Genomic DNA, 18,692 nt, shown 5'->3' with positions numbered 1-18,692 from the left:
GCGTCGCGAATTCACGTTCACAGCGGCCTCACTCAGTACCGGTGTGGGAAGATGGCGGCGCGAATTCACATTTGCGGCCGCCTCACCCACTACTGTCGATGCAGTGTCTTTGTCCACGTCTGTGTCTAAGCTTTTGTCGTTTATTGGCTGGGAGAGCTGGCACTGGATCTGCTGCGAGAGCTTGGTCTGCTGCGCTGTGGGCCCAGGGACCGTGGCCTTGCCCGGCGCTGCACCCGAGGAGGTAACACCGAGGGCGGTCTGACAGGACGCGGAGGCGGGGGCAGGCTAAGCTAACTGCTAGCCCATGCAGAGCGGCAGTTGCGATAACACCGAGGGCGGTCTGGCGGCGGTCTCACCTGGCGTTGACTGGTGTTTTTGATGTCGTCGTGTGGAGCGCGGGGAGGGGTGTCAAGGGTGTCTGGCTGGGAGAGCGGGCGCTGGTTTGGCTGGGAGGGCTTGGTCTGCTTCGTCCGGTTACCACAGCGACCATAGCCCCTGCTTGGAGCTGCGCCCGAGGAGAAAACTTGGGGGGCGGTCTGACAGGACGCGGAGGCGGGGGCAGGCTAAGCTAACTGCTAGCCCATGCAGACCGGCGGTTCCGACAGTCATCCTAGCTGGCGTTCGTTTCCTTGGAGAGTGATTTTTTATTTTTGGTTTGGATATATGTGTTAGTTGAATATGTGTGTTCTTGTAGTTCTTAAATGTGGGGGGTTTTTTGTATGCTGCTGTGTGCTGGGGGAAATGGCATTTCGTTTCACTTCATGTGCGCAAGTAAATGAGGTGAAATGAAAAAGTGTTCCTGATTCCTGATCATTTCCGAAGGGCACAGGCGTGACCAGGCTACTCGACACGGGAAAAACAAATAAAATAACTAATAACACACAACAACATTTTGTGTTTACTTTGCTTCCTCCCTGCAACTTCAAAACTGGTATGTGAACACCATTTTCTGGATCATTTCAACTGTTTTACAATTTGGTGTTGAACATTATTATTATTATTTTTTTTTTAAGTTGGAATTTTCCCTCCTTTTTCTCCCTAGTTGCACTTCCGAGCCGTCCCGGTCGCTGCTCCACCCCCTCTGCCGATCCAGGGAGGGCTGCAGACTACCACATGCCTCCTCCCATACACGAGGAGTCGCCAGCTGCTTCTTTTCACCTGACAGTGAGGAGTTTCACCAGGGGGACGTGGCGCGTGGGAAGATCACGCTACCCCCCCCCCCCACACACACACACACACACCAGAGGAGGCGCTAGTGCAGCGACCAGGACACACACCCACATCCGGCTTCCCACCTGCAGACACGGCCAATTGTGTCTGTAGAGACGCCCGACCAAGCCGGAGGTAACACCGGGATTCGAACCAGCGACCCCCGTGTTGGTAGGCAACGGAATAGACCACTATACTACCAACTGAAGATTAGTTTTTAAATGCTAAATATGGAACCACTTTGTTTAGGTAACTATCTAGAAACACTTTTCTCCCCAAAAAACAAACAAACAAATAAACAAAATGAAAAATAAAATGAATAAAATTTAAAAAATAAAATAAACAAATTAAAAAATACAATTAAAAAATAAAATAAACAAATAAAAAAATACAATTAAATAATATAAAATAAATAAAAAGACGTCAGTCTGCTGTAATCTAGAGCTTCCCATAGTCAACACCTTGGTTTTAGTTTGACGTTCAGCTCCGGGTGTCATTTTGACAGACCCGCCATTCTGTTGTTTCGTAAGCTTGGTTTGTCTCGACTGCCCTCCGCAGCATCATCTGTCTCCCATCTTCCTGAACATCAACCTGTCTGGAACTTATTCTATAGTCCAAACCTGCCACGCTACAATCCAACTATCTGTCGTTCTCCTCCGACAGAAAGATGGTGTTTCTTAATAATACGCTTTGTTTGCGTCTTTCAGAGCACTCAAGGACACCTTACAGAACACAGTAAAACACCAGCAGCACTGTATCAGACAGCACAAAGCAGGTAGACAATAAAAAGTTAACACAACAGGTAAGTATAAAATCATCATCTGCACAAAACTCAGTGACGTGTGGATCAGACTGAACATGCCAGTTTGAAAAGGTGCATTTTGAGATGGGATGTGAAGGTTGAAAGAGGGTCAGTGTTGCGACGGTCTCATGGGAGAGAGGTCCATAGGCAGGGGGCAGAACAACTGAAGGCTCTAGTCCCCATGGTAGTCCAGCGGGCCAATAGTGTAGTGAGTTGGAGAGCAGAAGAGGATGTGAGAGTGCGGGAGGTCGTGTGGATATGAAGGAGTTCAGGAAGATATGAAGGAGCTAGGTTATTAAGGGCTTTAAAGGTGAGGAGCAGGGTCTTGAAGTCAGTACAGTATTTAACAGGGAGCCAGTGGCGTTGCTGAAGAACAGGAGTGATGTGATCTATGGAAGGAGTTCTGGTACTGATACGGGCAGCGGAGTTCTGGACCAACTGAAGTTTATAAAGACACTTGAGGGGAAGACCAAAGAGGACAGAACTGCAGTAGTCAACACGGGATGCAACCAGGGTGTGAATGAGTATGGCGGTGCTGTTAGGTGTAAGTGACGGGCGAAGACGATTCATATTAATTAATCTCTGGTTTTGTTTTAAAGCTGCAATCCACGACCTTTCTTACCATTTCATCCGATTGAAGTGGAAGAAGAAAGAAAGAAAGCCACTTTATTTTGTCATCGTAGGTTACAATGACATTTGTTCTCTGCATTTAACCCATCCTATTGCATAGCAGCATTGGGCGGCTGCAGCACCCGGGGAGCAACTCCAGATCTTCTTTCCATTGCCTTGCTCAGGGGCCCAGACAAGAGTATAAACCCTAACATGCATGTTTCTTTTGATGGTGGGGGGGAAACCGGAGCACCCGGAGAAAACCCACCGCAGGCACAAGAAGAACATGCAAACGCTAAACAGAGGACGACCCGCAATGACCCCCAAGGTTGGATAATCCCGGGACCTTGGGGTTCGAACCCAGGACCTTCTTTTCTTGTCTTCCAGGACAGCACCAACCACTAGGCCACTGCACCGCCCAAAACAAACTACATCAAACCATATGGGAGCACTGTTCAGCTGTTCATGATGATCATCTGTCCAACAAAGGCATCGGCACATCAGCATCACATTTCAATCTATTTTTCCTGTTGGAGCTGTTTCCAACATGTACGTGTTTGCCGCTGCACCAGCTGGTGTAACCCGGCCAAAACATTGACAGAGTTATAAAGACAGTATGCAGACTGGAGAATGTCTCCAATCATGATAAAGATGACAGTATTATGGAAACTGACTCAGTAATCCAGATGGATAAAGCGATGATTTGTTAAGGGAGAAAAGTTGGGGATTTCAGCTTTAAGGTCAGCCAGGGGAAGAAAGACAAAAGGCAGAGTTACTGTCCAAAGGGTGGATGTTTTTAGCAGATGAGAGGAAATGTATCTAGCGAGAGTCACCGGAGGAAGTTTGAGAAAGTGGTGCTTCATTTTTAGAACGACAACGCCAAGACTGACGGGAAGCTTCTTCCACGACCGACGGAGGCAGGAAAGCGACGGCAAACTAGAGGTCAAAGGTTATCTTCTACAATTGTTGCGTCAACAGAACGGAGTCGAGAGAGGAAAGAGTGATGAATCTGACCTGCAGAGCATTGTCGTCTGTGGGCCCCGCAGAAAAGGAATTAACGGTACACTGATGGGAGTAAAGAGCTTAGGTCAGCTCATGACTCGGCATTTGGCCTGGTACTAATGGCCTGCACAAACTGTTCATCTGGCGCAGGATCCGTGCACAGCAGCAGATGCTGTCACGTGGAAGGTGGCCGGGAGCCAACTCTAGCCCTGCAAAACGAAGGACAATGACCCCCCCCCGCCCCTTCCACACAAAGAGGACGAAGTTGAATCGCTAAAGTGACATTGCAGTTTGCAGCTAGGGGTCATATAAGTGTCAGGAGCCCGACTTAGATGAGAAAAGCAGTCAAATGCATCAAACCTCATTCTCCTTATTCATATTACCTATTCCCAGCGCTTCCTGCTCAATGTATTTCAAATATCCACATTGTGGCACAGATTTTAATAGAGACAACAAAGGCCACACATCAAATGCCGAATACTGATTCCTGGCAAAAATGAGAAACACGTGAAATATGATTTACATAAGCCCAAAACATCCTTTACTGAAAATGAAAGCCTGTTGTTCCCGTCTTGTTCCAAGAAGTAGGTATCCTTCCAATCACAAGTCTCGCTGTCATTTATAGGTCTATAAAACGTTTTGATCGAGGATGGTAAGATAACAATGAGGTTAATGGTGTCTAAAAGAGTGTTCCTAGACAGCTGGCACAAACACAAGCCATAGACAGAATTGTTGTACTGCTAAAATACAGGAAGCCGGCCTACTTTCTGACACTGCGTTAAAGTGACTAGACTCTCATCGAGGAATAACCATTTCCTAAAAGCATCCCAGGGGCTCAGATCTCAAAGAGTTTAAATGATTTTCAGATGATACTCACCAGGGAGTCCTGAATGACTTCACTCTTGTAAAAGCCTGAGAAGACACCAGAAGAGTCGGGTTAATAGAGGAACACACACATTTTGAGGAAAATTGACATTTTCTGTGTGACGTGGTGATCAAGTGTTTGCATGATTGTGTTTCTTTGGCTGTGGTCATAGCATTATTGTCTAATGCTGTGTACTACACATCAGCTGCAAGAGCTTATTGGTAGCTGTACACCCACTGTGAAAGCATCACATGCTGTTATCAGAACTATCCGAGACATGTCTTTCTGGGGTTTTTCTTTTCTCCCCAATTGTACCTGGCCAATCACCCCGCTCTCTGGGCTGTGCCGGTCGTTGCTCCACCCCCTCTGCCAATCCGGGGAGGGCTGCAGACTACCACATGTCTCCTCTGATACATGTGGAGTCATCAGCCACTTTGCACCTGACAGTGAGGAGTTTCGCCGGGGGGGGGGGGGGATTACGCTATTACCCCCAGTTTTTTTTATTCCCCTCCCCCCTTTTCTTCCCGATTGTACTTGGCCAATTACCCCACTCTTCCGAGCGATCACAGTCGCTGTTCCACCCCCTCTGCCGATCCGGGGAGGAATGCAGACTACCACATGCCTCCTCCCATACATGTGGAGTCACCAGCCGCTTCTTTTCACCTGACAGTGAGGAGTTTCGCCAGGTGGACGTAGCGCGTGGGAGGATCACGCTATTCCCCCCAGTTCCCGCTCTCTCCGAACAGGCACCCCGACCAACCAGATGAGGCGCTAGTGCAGCGACCAGGACACACACCCACATCCGGCTTCCCAGCTGCATACACAGCCAATTGTGTCTGTAGGGACGCCCGACCAAGCTGGAGGTAACACGGGGATTCAAACCGGAGATCCCCATGTTGGTAGGCAACAGAATAGACCGCCATGCCACCCGGACACCCCCATGTCTTTGTTTTTAAACATCCATAACTATTTTTTTGCCAAGCAACAGCTCTTGTACAGTAGGTCATATAGGACAGTAGGTACGCTTCTTTGAAACATAACGTCAAGATAACGAAGAGTCTCTATCACACAGTAAGCCATTGTGACAATATATTAGTCAAACTGAAAACCACGACATGGATTTTTTTTTTTTTTTTTTGGTGTTTTTGGTGTCATCGTGTGGAGTGTGGGGAGGTGTGTCGAAGGTGTCTGGCTGGGAGAGCTGGCGTTGGATTGGCTGGGGGAGCTTGGTCTACTGAGTCCGGTGGACCCAGGGACCACGGCCCTGCCTGGAGCTGCCCCCGAGGAGGAAACACCGAGAGCGGTCTGACAGGACGCGGAAGCGGGGCAGGCTAAGCTAACTGCTAGCCCATGCAGACCGGCAGTTCTGACAGTCATCCTGGCGTTCGCTCTCTTGGACAGCGAGTTATTTATTTATTTTTTGTAGTTTGATATGTGCGTTCTTGTAGGTTTTAGATATGTGTGTTTTTGTCTTTGTGTTGCCCTGCTGTGGGCTGGGGGGAAACGATGTTTCGTTTCATTTACGCAAGAACATGAAATAAAGTGACAAATAAAGTGTTCCTGATGGATGCAAAGTAAGGGACCACACTGCAGAGGCAACTCTTTGTCATACCAGGACAACAGAGTGTGTGAGTGAGTGAGTGAGTGAGTGTGTGTGTGTGTGTGTGTGTGTGTGTGTGTGTGTGTGTGTGGGTCTGCTCACCTCTGGATATGCGGTCCTCTACACAGAGGTGCAGGGTGAAGTATGTGTCCAGCAGCGGGGAACCATTCTTGTTGACAATGTTTCTGGCTGCGATGCTTCTGAGGTGACGCAACCGTCTCTGATCAGCAGAGGACGGGAAAGACAAAGTCAGAGACAGACAGATGAAGGACAAGGTAAATATGTATATACATGCACACACACACACACACATTATATACATTTTATCAACACACACATGAATATATAGGAACCACCTACAGAAATGCTCGCCTTTCAATTTGAGTTACCCCTTAAAAAATGAGAAACTCCACACAGAAAGGACCGGGGACGGCCTGGGGTTCGAACCCAGGACCTTCTTCCTGTGAGGCAACAGTTGCTAACCACTGGGCCACTGCGACATCAGGTTGGTGGGTGAGTTTTCACAAAAAAGAACGAGGAAACCCGTCGAGACTTGGAGGATGTACACGGAGTATACGAAACATTTGAGGGGTGTTTCTCATAATTCATTACAACCTTTCTGCACTCTAAACAGACTCGCATTGTCTGGGAATCGACCCAACGAGGTGCTGGAAACATTCAACAGGGATGCTGGCTGCAATGGTTTCCACACCTGTGTTGAGTGGGTGAGACGGACGTCTGCTCCATATACTCATTTCATCTCCTCCCCCATATAGTCACTGGGACTGAGACCTGGGCAGGCCACTAGGTTAGGCTGAATTTACTGTTGTTCGGACCAACACTCCCAGACGAGTCTGGTGACGCGAGCCTCCGCCGGGCTGGAAAAAAGCCCCTTCTCATACGCTGCTTTTAAAAAGGGATGATCTTGCAGATCCGTTCATTTTGGCGCAGCCACGACCAAGTGTTTTCAACAAACTGTTGACTCCCAAGTGTGTCCCACGCTGCAAAAAGCTTCGCCTCGTCATAACTCCGCCCGCAATTATGCGTTCCCCCACAAACGAGCCGAACAGCGTCATCGTCATCACACTACCGTTCGGAGGGCCTGTCAGTTATAATCTGCATGGCGCTCGTTTCAATGGCTGGCGATTTACACCACTGGCACTTACAGTGAGAATGAGAAGGCCATCCAGCGCTTCATAGCGTGCCGAAGAAGGAGAGCAGACCCGCTCACGCCTGGGTACCGGTGCACTGGCTCAAGCGTTCATCAATAGTCAAAGTCAGCCTATCCTCATTTTAACACCACATGCATTTACATCACAGACATTTTGGAGAAGTCACGGAAGATCGAGTCTCTTGCGTTTTTAGTTTTGGAGAGAGATATATTTTTAAGGGCCTGTGTGCACTAACGTGTGCTTTGGTGCAAGTCAGAGCAGTGGAACAGGGGCATCTGGGTAGCGTGGCGGGCTATTCCGTTGCCTACCACGGGGATCGCCAGTTCGATTCCCCGTGTTACCTCCGGCTTGGTTGGGCATCCTACAGACACAATTGGCCGTGTCTGCGGGTGGGAAGCCGGGTGTGGGTATGTGTCCTGGTTGCAGCACTAGTGCCTCCCCTGCTCGGTCGGGGTGCCTGTTCGGGGGGGGGGGCAGCGTGATCCTCCCCCTGGCGAAACTCCTCACTGTCAGGTGAAAAGAAGCGGCTGGCGACTCCACGTGTATCGGGAGGAGACGTGGTAGTCTGCAGCCCTCCCTGGTTCGAGCAGAGATCGGGACGGCTTTGAAAATAGGGTAATTGGCCAAGTACAACTGGGGAGAAAACTAGGGGAAAAGCCCCCCCCCCAAAAAAAGGACAGGTTGGACACTGAGCATGATCACCCCCCGACTTTGAAACTCTTGTCAAGAGTAAAGCACAACCCCAACTACCCCATCAGCTCCCCCAAATGGCTGTTAAGTGGAAACAGCTTGTCTACGTAGGAGAGACGATCACATCATGTGTCTGAACACGGTTATGATGTTGATACTCATCAGCGTATTAATCGGCATCAGCTTGTTGTTGCTCTGAATGCAGGGGTGGAAGCATCTGTTTATTTTATGTTAAATAGGTCACGACGACGTTGTGTTATGTGTTCACTAGCCAACTTTTGCTTGGTCTGAATTCAGTAAAAGTGGGTCGCGACTTAATGGCCATGGGAAAATGTAGGTCCCAAGGCCAGATCAGTGGAGAACCATCGGACACAGGAGTCATGTGGTTGCTGTTCCGCCTCGTCTTTCTATCGGCATCAAACAGCAGAAACCAAGATTCATCACACCACACAATATCTTTCCAGTGGTCAAGTTTCCAATTTTTCGTCGCTTAACCTACTTAAACTACACTCTTGTTTTGTTTTGGGCTTGTTTTGATGGAAGAAGTAGAACTCTGTAAGGTCATTCAGTGCTGGGAGATACGGAAAACACCGCAGTAATCACGTATGAGATATTTCAATATTGATATATATCATGGTATCTGGGTGGCGCGGTGGTTAGCACAGTCACCTCACAGCAAGAAGGTCCTGGGTTCAAGCACCGGGGTAGTCCAACCTTGGTGGGTCATCCCGGGTTGTCCTGTGTGTGGAGTTTGCATGTTGTCCCCGTGTCTGCATGGGTTTCCTCCGGGGGCTCTGGTTTCCTCCCACAGTCCAAAGATATGTAGGTCAGGTGAATTGGCCGTACTAAAAATTGTCCCTAGGAATGAATGTGTGTGTGTGTGTGTGTGTGTGTGTGTATATATATATATATATATATATATCGGCCCTGTGATGGCCTGGCGGCCTGCCCAGGGTGTCTCACCACCTGCCACCCGATGACAGGGGGGATAATGGATAGCCTCCAGCATCCCCGCGACCCTGAGAGCAGGAGAAGCGGTTTGGATAATGGATGGATGGATGTATGGATGGATGGACTGTAGGTAACAGACTCTCCTTGTTACTTCAGACAAAACTGTGTTGCAGATTAAGAGAATATCCAAATTTCACCCCGATAAAATACCGCTTAGAGACGATAAAAGACCACGCTGACTTGTTCCCCACAACTACCGTCGTCAGCGACGCCGGACAGGACTCTCAGCTGGCCAGATCGAACATTTCTGTGCACAACTGGTGTCAGCCTCCTTTCAACCGTTACCTCAATGCTGTTTTTTTGTTTTCCGACCACTGGCCTGCCATTGGCCGAATGTTGAGCAGACACACAAAGGACACTGTTGAGCATGAAAAAACCCAGTAGTGTGGTTCTTCATACACCCAAACCAGAGCATCCGGAACCTACCGTCATAGGCCATTCAGCCACTTTAACACTGAAACTTTAAATATATATACATTAAATTGATGTGAATTAACAAGTGACGGGGATCACCTCGGGATCTCAGATTTCACCCGGACTGATCTGACCAGGCTATTTGAAGGAAACGTCTTTTACACTCGGTGTAATCGGCCATAGGAGGCAAATGAATAGCGGCCATTGACAGAGTTCCTCTTTAGGGCAGAATGTCCGAGTGGCACAAAGTTTAACGGCTCCCCTCAGCTGACCGGCATTATTCAGCAGCAGCCCGGGACTCCCTCCGTCACCGCTGCCATACACAGGCTAAATCCAAGTCATGCGATTCCCCTATAAGATTAAAAGCCACAGGAACAAAACCACCGCTTGTTCCACCAGGGGGAATTCTGCCCCCTCGATAATGGTGGAGGACATTTTCTGAACAGGCTAATTTCCACCACAGCCACAGAGGAGCTGGAAAGTACACTAGTACAGTACAGTACGCAGCACACTGGCCTCCCCGAAATAAAACCGTGTCTGTTATCATCTGGTGCAATGGTGTGTAACACTTTATAACAACGATCATTAGTTAACGATGAACAGAACACTGATATACCATTATAAATGATTTGTTACTACTGTGTTAACAGGACAGCTGGGTACTATTACTTTATGGATGGTTAAGTTTAGGTATTAGGTGGTGAGACGGTTACATTTTGCCGTTGGTTTGGCTGGGTAAGATTAGGGTTAAGATCGGAATCACGTTTATTGGTCATATAAGGGCGGCATGGTGGCGCGGTGGTTAGCACAGTCGCCACACAGCAAGAAGGTCCTGGGTTCGAGCCAAACCTTGGGGGTCGTCCCGGGTCGTCCTCTGTGTGGAGTTTGCATGTTCTCCCCGTGTCTGCGTGGGTTTCCTCCGGGGGCTCCGGTTTCCTCCCACAGTCCAAAGACATGTAGGTCAGGTGAATCGGCCGTACTAAGTTGTCCCTAGGTGTGAATGTGTGTGTCGGCCCTGTGATGACCCGGCGGCCAGTGACTGCTAGGATAGGCTCCAGCACCCCCGCGACCCTGAGAGCAGGACAAGTGGTTTGGATAATGACTGTAGGTTTGGAGATGTATGGAACGTAGGAATGTAGGTCATGTAGGCTTGCACATACATGGCGCCCCGACCGACCAGAGAAGGAGCTAGTGCAGCGACCAGGACACATACCCACATTCAGCTTCCCACCTGCAGACACGGACAATTGTGTCGGTAGGGACACCCGACCAAGCCGGAGGTAATACGGGGATTCGAACCAGCGAGCCCCATGTTGGTGGGCAACGGAATAGACCGCCATGCTACCCAGATGCCCTCCGGTATATGAACGTGTTGTTCATGATTTGTTCATCATTAACTGATGTCTTATAACTGACACACTAACTATGGGTTGTGATCCAGCAGGGGTCAGATGGGTCACGGCATGTCCACAATATAAAACATTTTGTTTTGGGACAGAGGGGGGAAAAACATCACACACACACACACACACACACACACACACACAACACCGTTCCTGTAGAGAAGTGTTTCTCAACGGGGGCAGTACCGCCCAACCAGGGGGTGTTCGGAGAACATCGGGGGCACTGGATGCAATATTTTTGAAAGAGGGCGTTGAGGTGTTTTCGGGGGGGGGGGGCGCTTGTTTAAGGCGATTCACAACAAGATGAGTTGAAACTTGCAACTACTTGTAAAAGAATGTGGTCTGCAACCTGCCAGGTAACACCAATGCAACTACACGAGACGGTGTATCGATTCCGTAGCAATGACCCCCCCCCTTCTCCCCTAATTGTATCCGGCCAATTACCCCCCTCTTCCGAGCCGTCCTGGTTGCTGCTCCACCCCCTCTGCCGATCCGGGGAGAGCTGCAGACTACCACATGCCACCTCCCATACATGTGGAGTCACCAGCCGCTTCTTTTCACCTGACAGTGAGGAGTTTCGCCAGGGGGATGTAGCACATGGGAGGATCACGCTAATCTCCCCAGTCCCCCCACCCCGAACAGGCGCCCTGACTGACCAGAGGAGGCGCTAGTGCGGCGAACAGGACACACACCCACATCCGGCTTCCCACCTGCAGGCACAGCCAATTGTGTTTGTAGGGACGCCCGACCAAGCCAGACGCAACACGGAGAGTCGAACTAGCGATCCTTGTGTTGGTAGGCAACGAACTAGACCGCTACTCTACCCGGATGCCCTCTGCACAAAATATTTGATGGGTCCCAGGCCAACAAGCATCTCAACTGGTGGGGCACATCATGAAAACATAAGGGAATCCTTGATCAAGTACATTATGTGCTGATATTGGCAAGGACCTCATGATACGATACGAGGGTCACGATACGAGGGTCACGATACGAGGGTCACGATACGAGGGTCACGATACAATTGTATCGTGATATATTGTGATACGATGCACACTGCAATACTTCCATCCATCCATTATCCAAACCACTTATCCTGCTCAGGGTCACGGGGATGCTGGAGCCTATCCCAGCGGTCATTGGGCAGCAGGCAGAAAGACACCCTGGACAGACCGCCAGGCCATCACAGGGCTGTCTCTGTCTCTCTCTCTCACACACACACACACACACTCATACCTAGGGACAATTTAGTACGGCTGATCCTGCTGACCTACATGTCTTTGGACCGTGGGAGGAAACCTGAGCCCCCTGGAGGAAACCCCCACAGACAGGGGGAGAACATGCAACCTCCACACAGAGGATGACCCGGTGTAGCAGGCCAGAGTAACCCCCCGCCAAACTATACCTGGGTATAGTCTGGCCTAGCCTAAAATATACCCCGGGATATAAAATAGCCCAGGCTGGTTTATACTATTCCAGGGTATATTGGGCTAGGCCAGACTATACCCCTCTAGTCCAGATTATACGCCCCCCCCCCCCCGTTAATGCATACAAATGTCCTTCAGATTGGTAGATCAAGGTTAGGAAGGTTCCGAGTGAACACATAGATGTTAAAAAGCAAGTTTTTACCGTATCGAAATGAGGGGCAGAAAAATTGATGAAATATCGTGGAAAAAAAAATAGCAATACTGAGCTGTATCAGTGTTTTTGCACAGCCCTAGTTCAGACAAAGGTCAAAGATGAGGTTACGCAGGTGTAAAACTGGTTTCCTAAAAGAATCACAAAAAGGCCTGACGACGGGATGTGAGTAAGAGATAAACTGGTCACTGTCTGGTGATCCTGAGCAAGTCCCACAAATTGAGAACCAACAATACTACAGACGAACCCGTGGAAAAGGCATGTCTTCCCAACTGGCTTCTTCTCTCTGCCCATCAACCAGTTCTTATCTCCAAATCACTTCCTTAGACATCATGTGAAAATCCAGAATACACGCCATATTCCTGTGTTGGTTAACGATCTAGCACAGACCTATTTAGAAAGATGAGCAGCTTCCAAAACTGGGGGGAAAACTGAGCCGGTAGTTTCTGATGTCAAGTGGGACACACCTAGGACAACGGACACGAGCTTACCGAACATTCTGGCTATAACAAGGGTACTTCACTGAGCAAATACATTTCACTGAATGTCAACTCTCAAAGTCCACACTGCCAATCATTTATCCATCATCAGACGAGGCACTCATTCCTCTCGAAGGCATCGCACCATAAGTGTCTCCGTGAATTTGTCTCGTTTGGAGACAGCGGAGCGCCTCAGTTTTCAGTCTTACGACTATTTATTGGCAATTTGAGACAGATCGTCCAAAAGGAAAGTGCTACCAAAGACTTTCATTCAATGCGTTCATTTTAGTAACATAAGATTTTAACAGGCCTCAAAGTAACTGTGAAAACGAAAGTTATTGAGTAGTAACACAAAAACAGACAAAAGCAAGTCTTTGGACTCTTTCCACAAACAGTTGCGCGGAATTCATTTTCAGTTTGGTGAACTCAAGTCTTTAACTATTGACGTTCTGCTATTGGGTCTCCCACTGTTCACTTCACACACACACACACACACACACACACACACACACACACACACTGCCAACTTGTAATGTGCACGGAGATTCTGAGGCGTTGGTCATCTGCGGCGCTGCAGCTTTGAACTGTGGTTTCAAATTCATCTAATCAACAGACATGGTTCTGATATTACACCTCAGTACCAAACCCTTATCATCAATCACCTCTGAATACAGCAAAGGGACACGTCTTTTTCCTTTGATTTTAATAAACCCTGTTTACCAGTGGCGGCTGGCTAGTACAGGGCACTGGGGCACCCCCCCCCCCCATATCAAGATCAATCTACTTAAACATCAAATATTCAGATTCAGACAACTTTATGTATCCCAGAAGGGCAATTCAGTATCAATATATCAAAATATCAATCTACTCAAACATGTTAAATATAATTTAGTTGTACGATGCAAGTAATGATGAAATAAAAGTGTTGTCAGTCTGTGAGCGCCTGTCAGCAGCATTAAATATTGTTTCCAAATGGTGTTTGGTTGATTTCTGTCTGAATACATATACTTCCTGGGCCAAACCATACCTTATGTAAGCCCTCAAACTTGTGGCGAGCAGGTGACCCAAGGCTGCTGTCTGATTGGTTTCTTCAGATTTTCCAGGGGGCACAGTTCTGTGCCGCCCCAGACACTCCCACTTTTATTGGCAGCGAATTGGTATTGTTTTAATGTTTTTTTGATCTAATGTGATTGAACAATTCCCGTGGCTGTCAATCATGTTCACACCCACCACGATGCCTCGTCTCAGCTGTCAATCATCCACCGTCTACCAACCCTGATAAAATCTATAGACTACATTGTCCTTCTTAATAACTCTGTGACTGTGTGGACATTAAAGCAGCTGTCAGGTGTGCTGCACCAAGGTAAATTGCGCACCCCTCCAAAAAAATTTGAGCACCAGCTGCCACTGCTGTTTACCGCATTGGTGCCCAGGGGCCAGCCGCTGGTAGAGCAGCACAACGCTGTCCTTTTATTTTTCTAATTTAATAGTCTGCCTCCTCGAGAATTCAGCTCATTAAATATATATTTTTTAAATGTTGGTGTACTCCATTGATCCCTGTAGGGTAATTACGCTCTGCATTTAACCCATCCTAGTTGTGTAGCTAGCAGTGGTGGGCAGCTGCCGTGCAGCACCCGGGGACCAAATCCAGTTCGTCTTGCCATGCCTCTGTCAGGGGTTGGACAACCCTGGGGTTCGAACCCAGGACCTTCTTGCTGTGAGGCAACAGCGCTAACCACTGCACCACCGTGCCGCCCAATTAATCTGTAAAGCGCAATTCTAAGCGTGAGTGAATAGGAACTGGCAGTATGAGTTGGGCCATATGCATGTTATTGTTGCATCAATTTCTGACGAGTCTGACAAAACAGGGCCGTCACTAAATGACAGCTAAGCCAGCTTTAGTGCTTGTGGTCCGATCGATTGGTGCCGAAAAGCAACGTCAACTTTAATGCAATATTAAGAGGCAATATTTGAGACGTAGACCAAAAACTGTATGTGCAGTTGTGCACCCTGAACATTTAATAGCATAATTATGTTATCCCCACTGCTTTGTTCATTTAGAGCAGGGGTTGGCAACCTATGACACATGCCGATGGTGGCACGCGAGGCCATTAACACGGGCATCGGCTTTTTTTTTTTTTTTCAATCGTGTCGCACAACTGTTCAGCCTATCTTCACAGCTTATTACTTAGCAACGATCTCACAGTGATTCACTTTGTTTAATTGAAGTAGATTAGCCAATAGGCTGCAACGTTTCAGTAAAATCAGATTTTCATATTAATGCTTGTGCAAGCTGGTCATGTCAGAATCTTTTGCCCGCACTACTTGTTTGCGAAGACGGCAAATTACTTCATTTAGGTCCTTCAGCTTGCCAGCTGCATCTGGTTTAAAACTAAAATAATCCCAAATAGGGGAATTTGTATTCTTTTTCGCAACGACCTCTTCCACGATTGCATTCACTGAAACGTGCACCGGCGCTGCCGATTGTTGGGCTGACGGTGGCCGGTAGGAAAATCGGGACATAATCGGCCAACCCTAAGGCCTACAGTTGTTAAATGTGCTTATTTAACATTACATTGGCATATTGCTAGCCGTTTGTTTGTTACCGCCTCGTGAAATGCAATCAACAAAAATACACCTGACTGGATCATAGAACTTTCCAGGCCCGGCAAGAAGCTATATCAGCCAATTTTATATATTTCATATAGCCTATGTTTCATCAGAAGATCTGAAATCACGCCACAGCTAGGCTAAGACTGCTCCACCCCCTCTGCTGATCCAGGGAGGGCTGCAGACTACCACATGCCTCCTCCCATACATGTGGAGTCACCAGCCGCTTCTTTTCACCTGACACTGAGGAGTGTCGCCAGTGGGACGTAGCGCGTGGGAAGATCACGCTATTCCCTCCAGTCACCGCCCCCCCCCCCCCGAACAGGCGTCCCGACCAACCAGAGGAGGCGCTAGTGCAGCGACCAGGACACATACCCATATCTGGCTTCCCACCCACAGACACAGCCAATTGTGTCCGTAGGGACGCCCGACCAAGCCGGAGATAACATGGGGATTCGAACCTCCGATCCTCATGTTGGTAGGCAACGGAATAGACTGCCACGCCACCCGGACATCCCCTTATCCTTTCATTGTTAAACTATTTTACAGACTTGGTGGTCTTTGATTATTTATTTTTTTTATTTGTTGTATGATATAATAAAGATAATTTTCTTCTCTTAAATGCCTGTCTATTTGTAGAGGAAATGCCGGAGTACATGTGTCACCTTTAGTAAACCCACCACTAATGAATATTTAAAGTCCTGTAAACTGTTAAACGGGACTGGAATAGATCACGATAGCAATGTGATTAATGTGAGTTGGACTTCAAAATAACAGCTAAGGAAACTATCATCTAATACAGATGTCTGACTTATTCTATTAGTGTTTAACACACGGAAAAATAACAGGTTCTGTGTGAATTGGCGGGTATGACATGTTTGCTGTGTGCTTTCAGTGTTTTGAATGAATTACCCATTTGGCATCCTCATTTGAATTATCAAATGAATGAATGAATATTGGTGTTTTCCAGCCTTTCCCATGTTGGGCGTCTACGCAATCTACAAGTGAATTTGTAATGGTTATCAATGAACAGGTACTCATCAGTGACGACCTTCACAACGTGGACGCGTGCGCCGTCTACATCTACACCCTGTTCCTGCACACTAGCTGTCACCTGAGCTCAAGCCTGATGGGATGGAAGCTGCACACACAGTGCTGACTCAGCTTAGCTACTGCCAACAGAGCACTTGCAAACAGACTCTTCTGGGACACTCCTGTGACAATGGAGACTTGCTTAGTGAAAATTGTGACAGTAAAAGTGGTACTAATTTGGGCAAATACATCTCACCGAATATCAAGCCTCAAACACTCAGTGAAGTTCATTCTGCCAATCGTTTAATTATCGTCAAAGGCACATATATAAAATGTACATTAAACACATCACATGACAAATCCCTCTCCGAATTCTTGTTTGGGGACAGCAATGATTCCCCAGTTTTAAAGCTCTGACAATGTATTGGCTTTTTGAGACAAGTCTTCCAGGGGGTGCCGACTAAAACCTTCCCTCATTCGAGTAACACAACACTTCAACGGGCCTCTAAGAATTCTAAAAAACAAAACAAAAAAATAAACGGAAAAGGCATCTAATGAAACAGTCTTGACTCATTCTAAAGGCGTTTCATCCCGTTTTAAGATAGTACGCCACTGATGAAAATCTACTTAAACATATCAAATATAATGTAGTTGTATGATGAAAATAATGATGAAATAGAAGTGTTTTTCAGTCTGTGAGCGCCTGTCAGCAGCATTAGATATGGGTTCAAATGGTATTTGGTTGATTTCTCTCTGAGTACATATACTTCCTGGGTGAGGGGCGCCGACCAAACCATACCTCAATGTAAGCCCTCAGACTTGTGGCGAGCATGTGACCTGAGGCTGCTGTCTGATTGGCTTCTTCAGGTTTTCCCCGGGGGCGCAGTCCTGTGCCGCCCCAGACTCTCCCGCTTTTATTGGCACCATATTGTTTGAATGTGTTTCGATCTGATGTGATTGGACAATTCTCGTGGCTGTCAATCATGTTCACACCCGCCACGACGCCTCGTCTCGACTGTCAATCATCCGCCGTCTACGAACCCTGATAAACTCTATAGGCTACCACATTAAAGCAGCTGTCAGGTGCGCTGCGCCGAGGTACATTGCGCAGCCCCCCCCCCCCAAAAAAGGGTTTAGCACCAGCCGCCACTGGTGTGTGTGAGGTTAGCAAGATATGATCCATGATCCCCTGTGTTAACGATCGTTTTGAATAAATTACCCCATCAGTGGTCCAATTTCGTCGTTATATCCGCTCTCGCTTCATAGCGTTGCACTTTAATGACTTGCAGGCTGAATGAATGAAAAGTCTGCGACAGCCAAGCCGCTCATGACGACGCACCGACGGGCAGGACGACTGTCCGCCGCTGACGTCACATCCGTCACCAACGCCGTCATCACAAACGCCCTGACGTAAAAGTAAACACAAACGCCAAGTGTAATTTAAAAAAAAAAAAAAAAAAACAAACGCTAACGTTAACCGACAGTTTTTTTTCTTTAATCGTGCGACCCCTGACCCCGATCATTTCCGGGAAGCGAGCTGGCTAGGCTAGCTCCGGTAGCTGGCCGCGTAGCTTGACGTTAGCCTCGCAGGCCCGCTACGCGTAACCAGGCGACGGGCGACCCGAGGACCTCGCGCATCGACACATACACATATGTGCCCGTGTGTGTGTGTGCGCGCGCGCGCGCGACACGCGCTTGTGTTTTCTGAGGTCACCCCGCGGCGTGACGTCAGAGCGCGGCACTCACCTGCTGCGACGTGAGCTCGACATGCAGCGCTCTAGCGGACGAGGCTCCGGAGCTGGCGGCGGAAGCGGCGGGCACAGCCGGATCCCGGCCGGCGACGGAGTTCATCCTCCTCCTCGGCACCTAAACCAGCGCGTCCGCCTCATTCATTCGACGGAACATCTCGGAAACCCCGATACGCGGGCGCGTCGGCTTCGCTCTGGCGTCAAACGCCGCCTCGGTCGTCGCTGGGGCGGGGGGGGGGGCTGCTCCGGTGCGGCTGAACGTCTTGGAAGGCAGCGCATCCAGGCGGCCGCCGTCGGCTAACCGAGAGGACATAAACAGAGTAGCAACTTTGCGGCTAAGGCTCGGAGGTCCGCCCCCCGCCCCCCCTGCCAGGCCTTTTGTGATTGGTCGAAGCAGGCGTCGGTCAC

At 48.5% G+C, this 18,692-nt stretch overlaps 1 protein-coding gene across 1 annotated transcript in view; it reads right to left on the bottom strand.

Moving 5' to 3' along the window:
• The window catches only part of uvrag (UV radiation resistance associated gene), a 153,089-nt gene extending 134,590 nt beyond the window's left edge, over nucleotides 1-18,499 (bottom strand). The window contains exons 1-3 of the mRNA XM_056285197.1: nucleotides 18,283-18,499; nucleotides 6,190-6,307; nucleotides 4,500-4,534 (exon numbers count right to left, since the gene is read on the bottom strand). Coding sequence (XP_056141172.1) covers nucleotides 4,500-4,534; nucleotides 6,190-6,307; nucleotides 18,283-18,387 — 258 coding nt within the window. The 5' untranslated portion in view covers nucleotides 18,388-18,499. The remainder of the gene's footprint in view (nucleotides 1-4,499; nucleotides 4,535-6,189; nucleotides 6,308-18,282) is intronic.
• Nucleotides 18,500-18,692: the final 193 nt, after the last annotated feature.

This window comes from Lampris incognitus, chromosome 8 (assembly GCF_029633865.1).
Source record: "Lampris incognitus isolate fLamInc1 chromosome 8, fLamInc1.hap2, whole genome shotgun sequence".
Lineage (NCBI taxonomy): Eukaryota > Metazoa > Chordata > Actinopteri > Lampriformes > Lampridae > Lampris > Lampris incognitus.
This window is presented reverse-complemented; position numbering and strand designations above follow the sequence as displayed.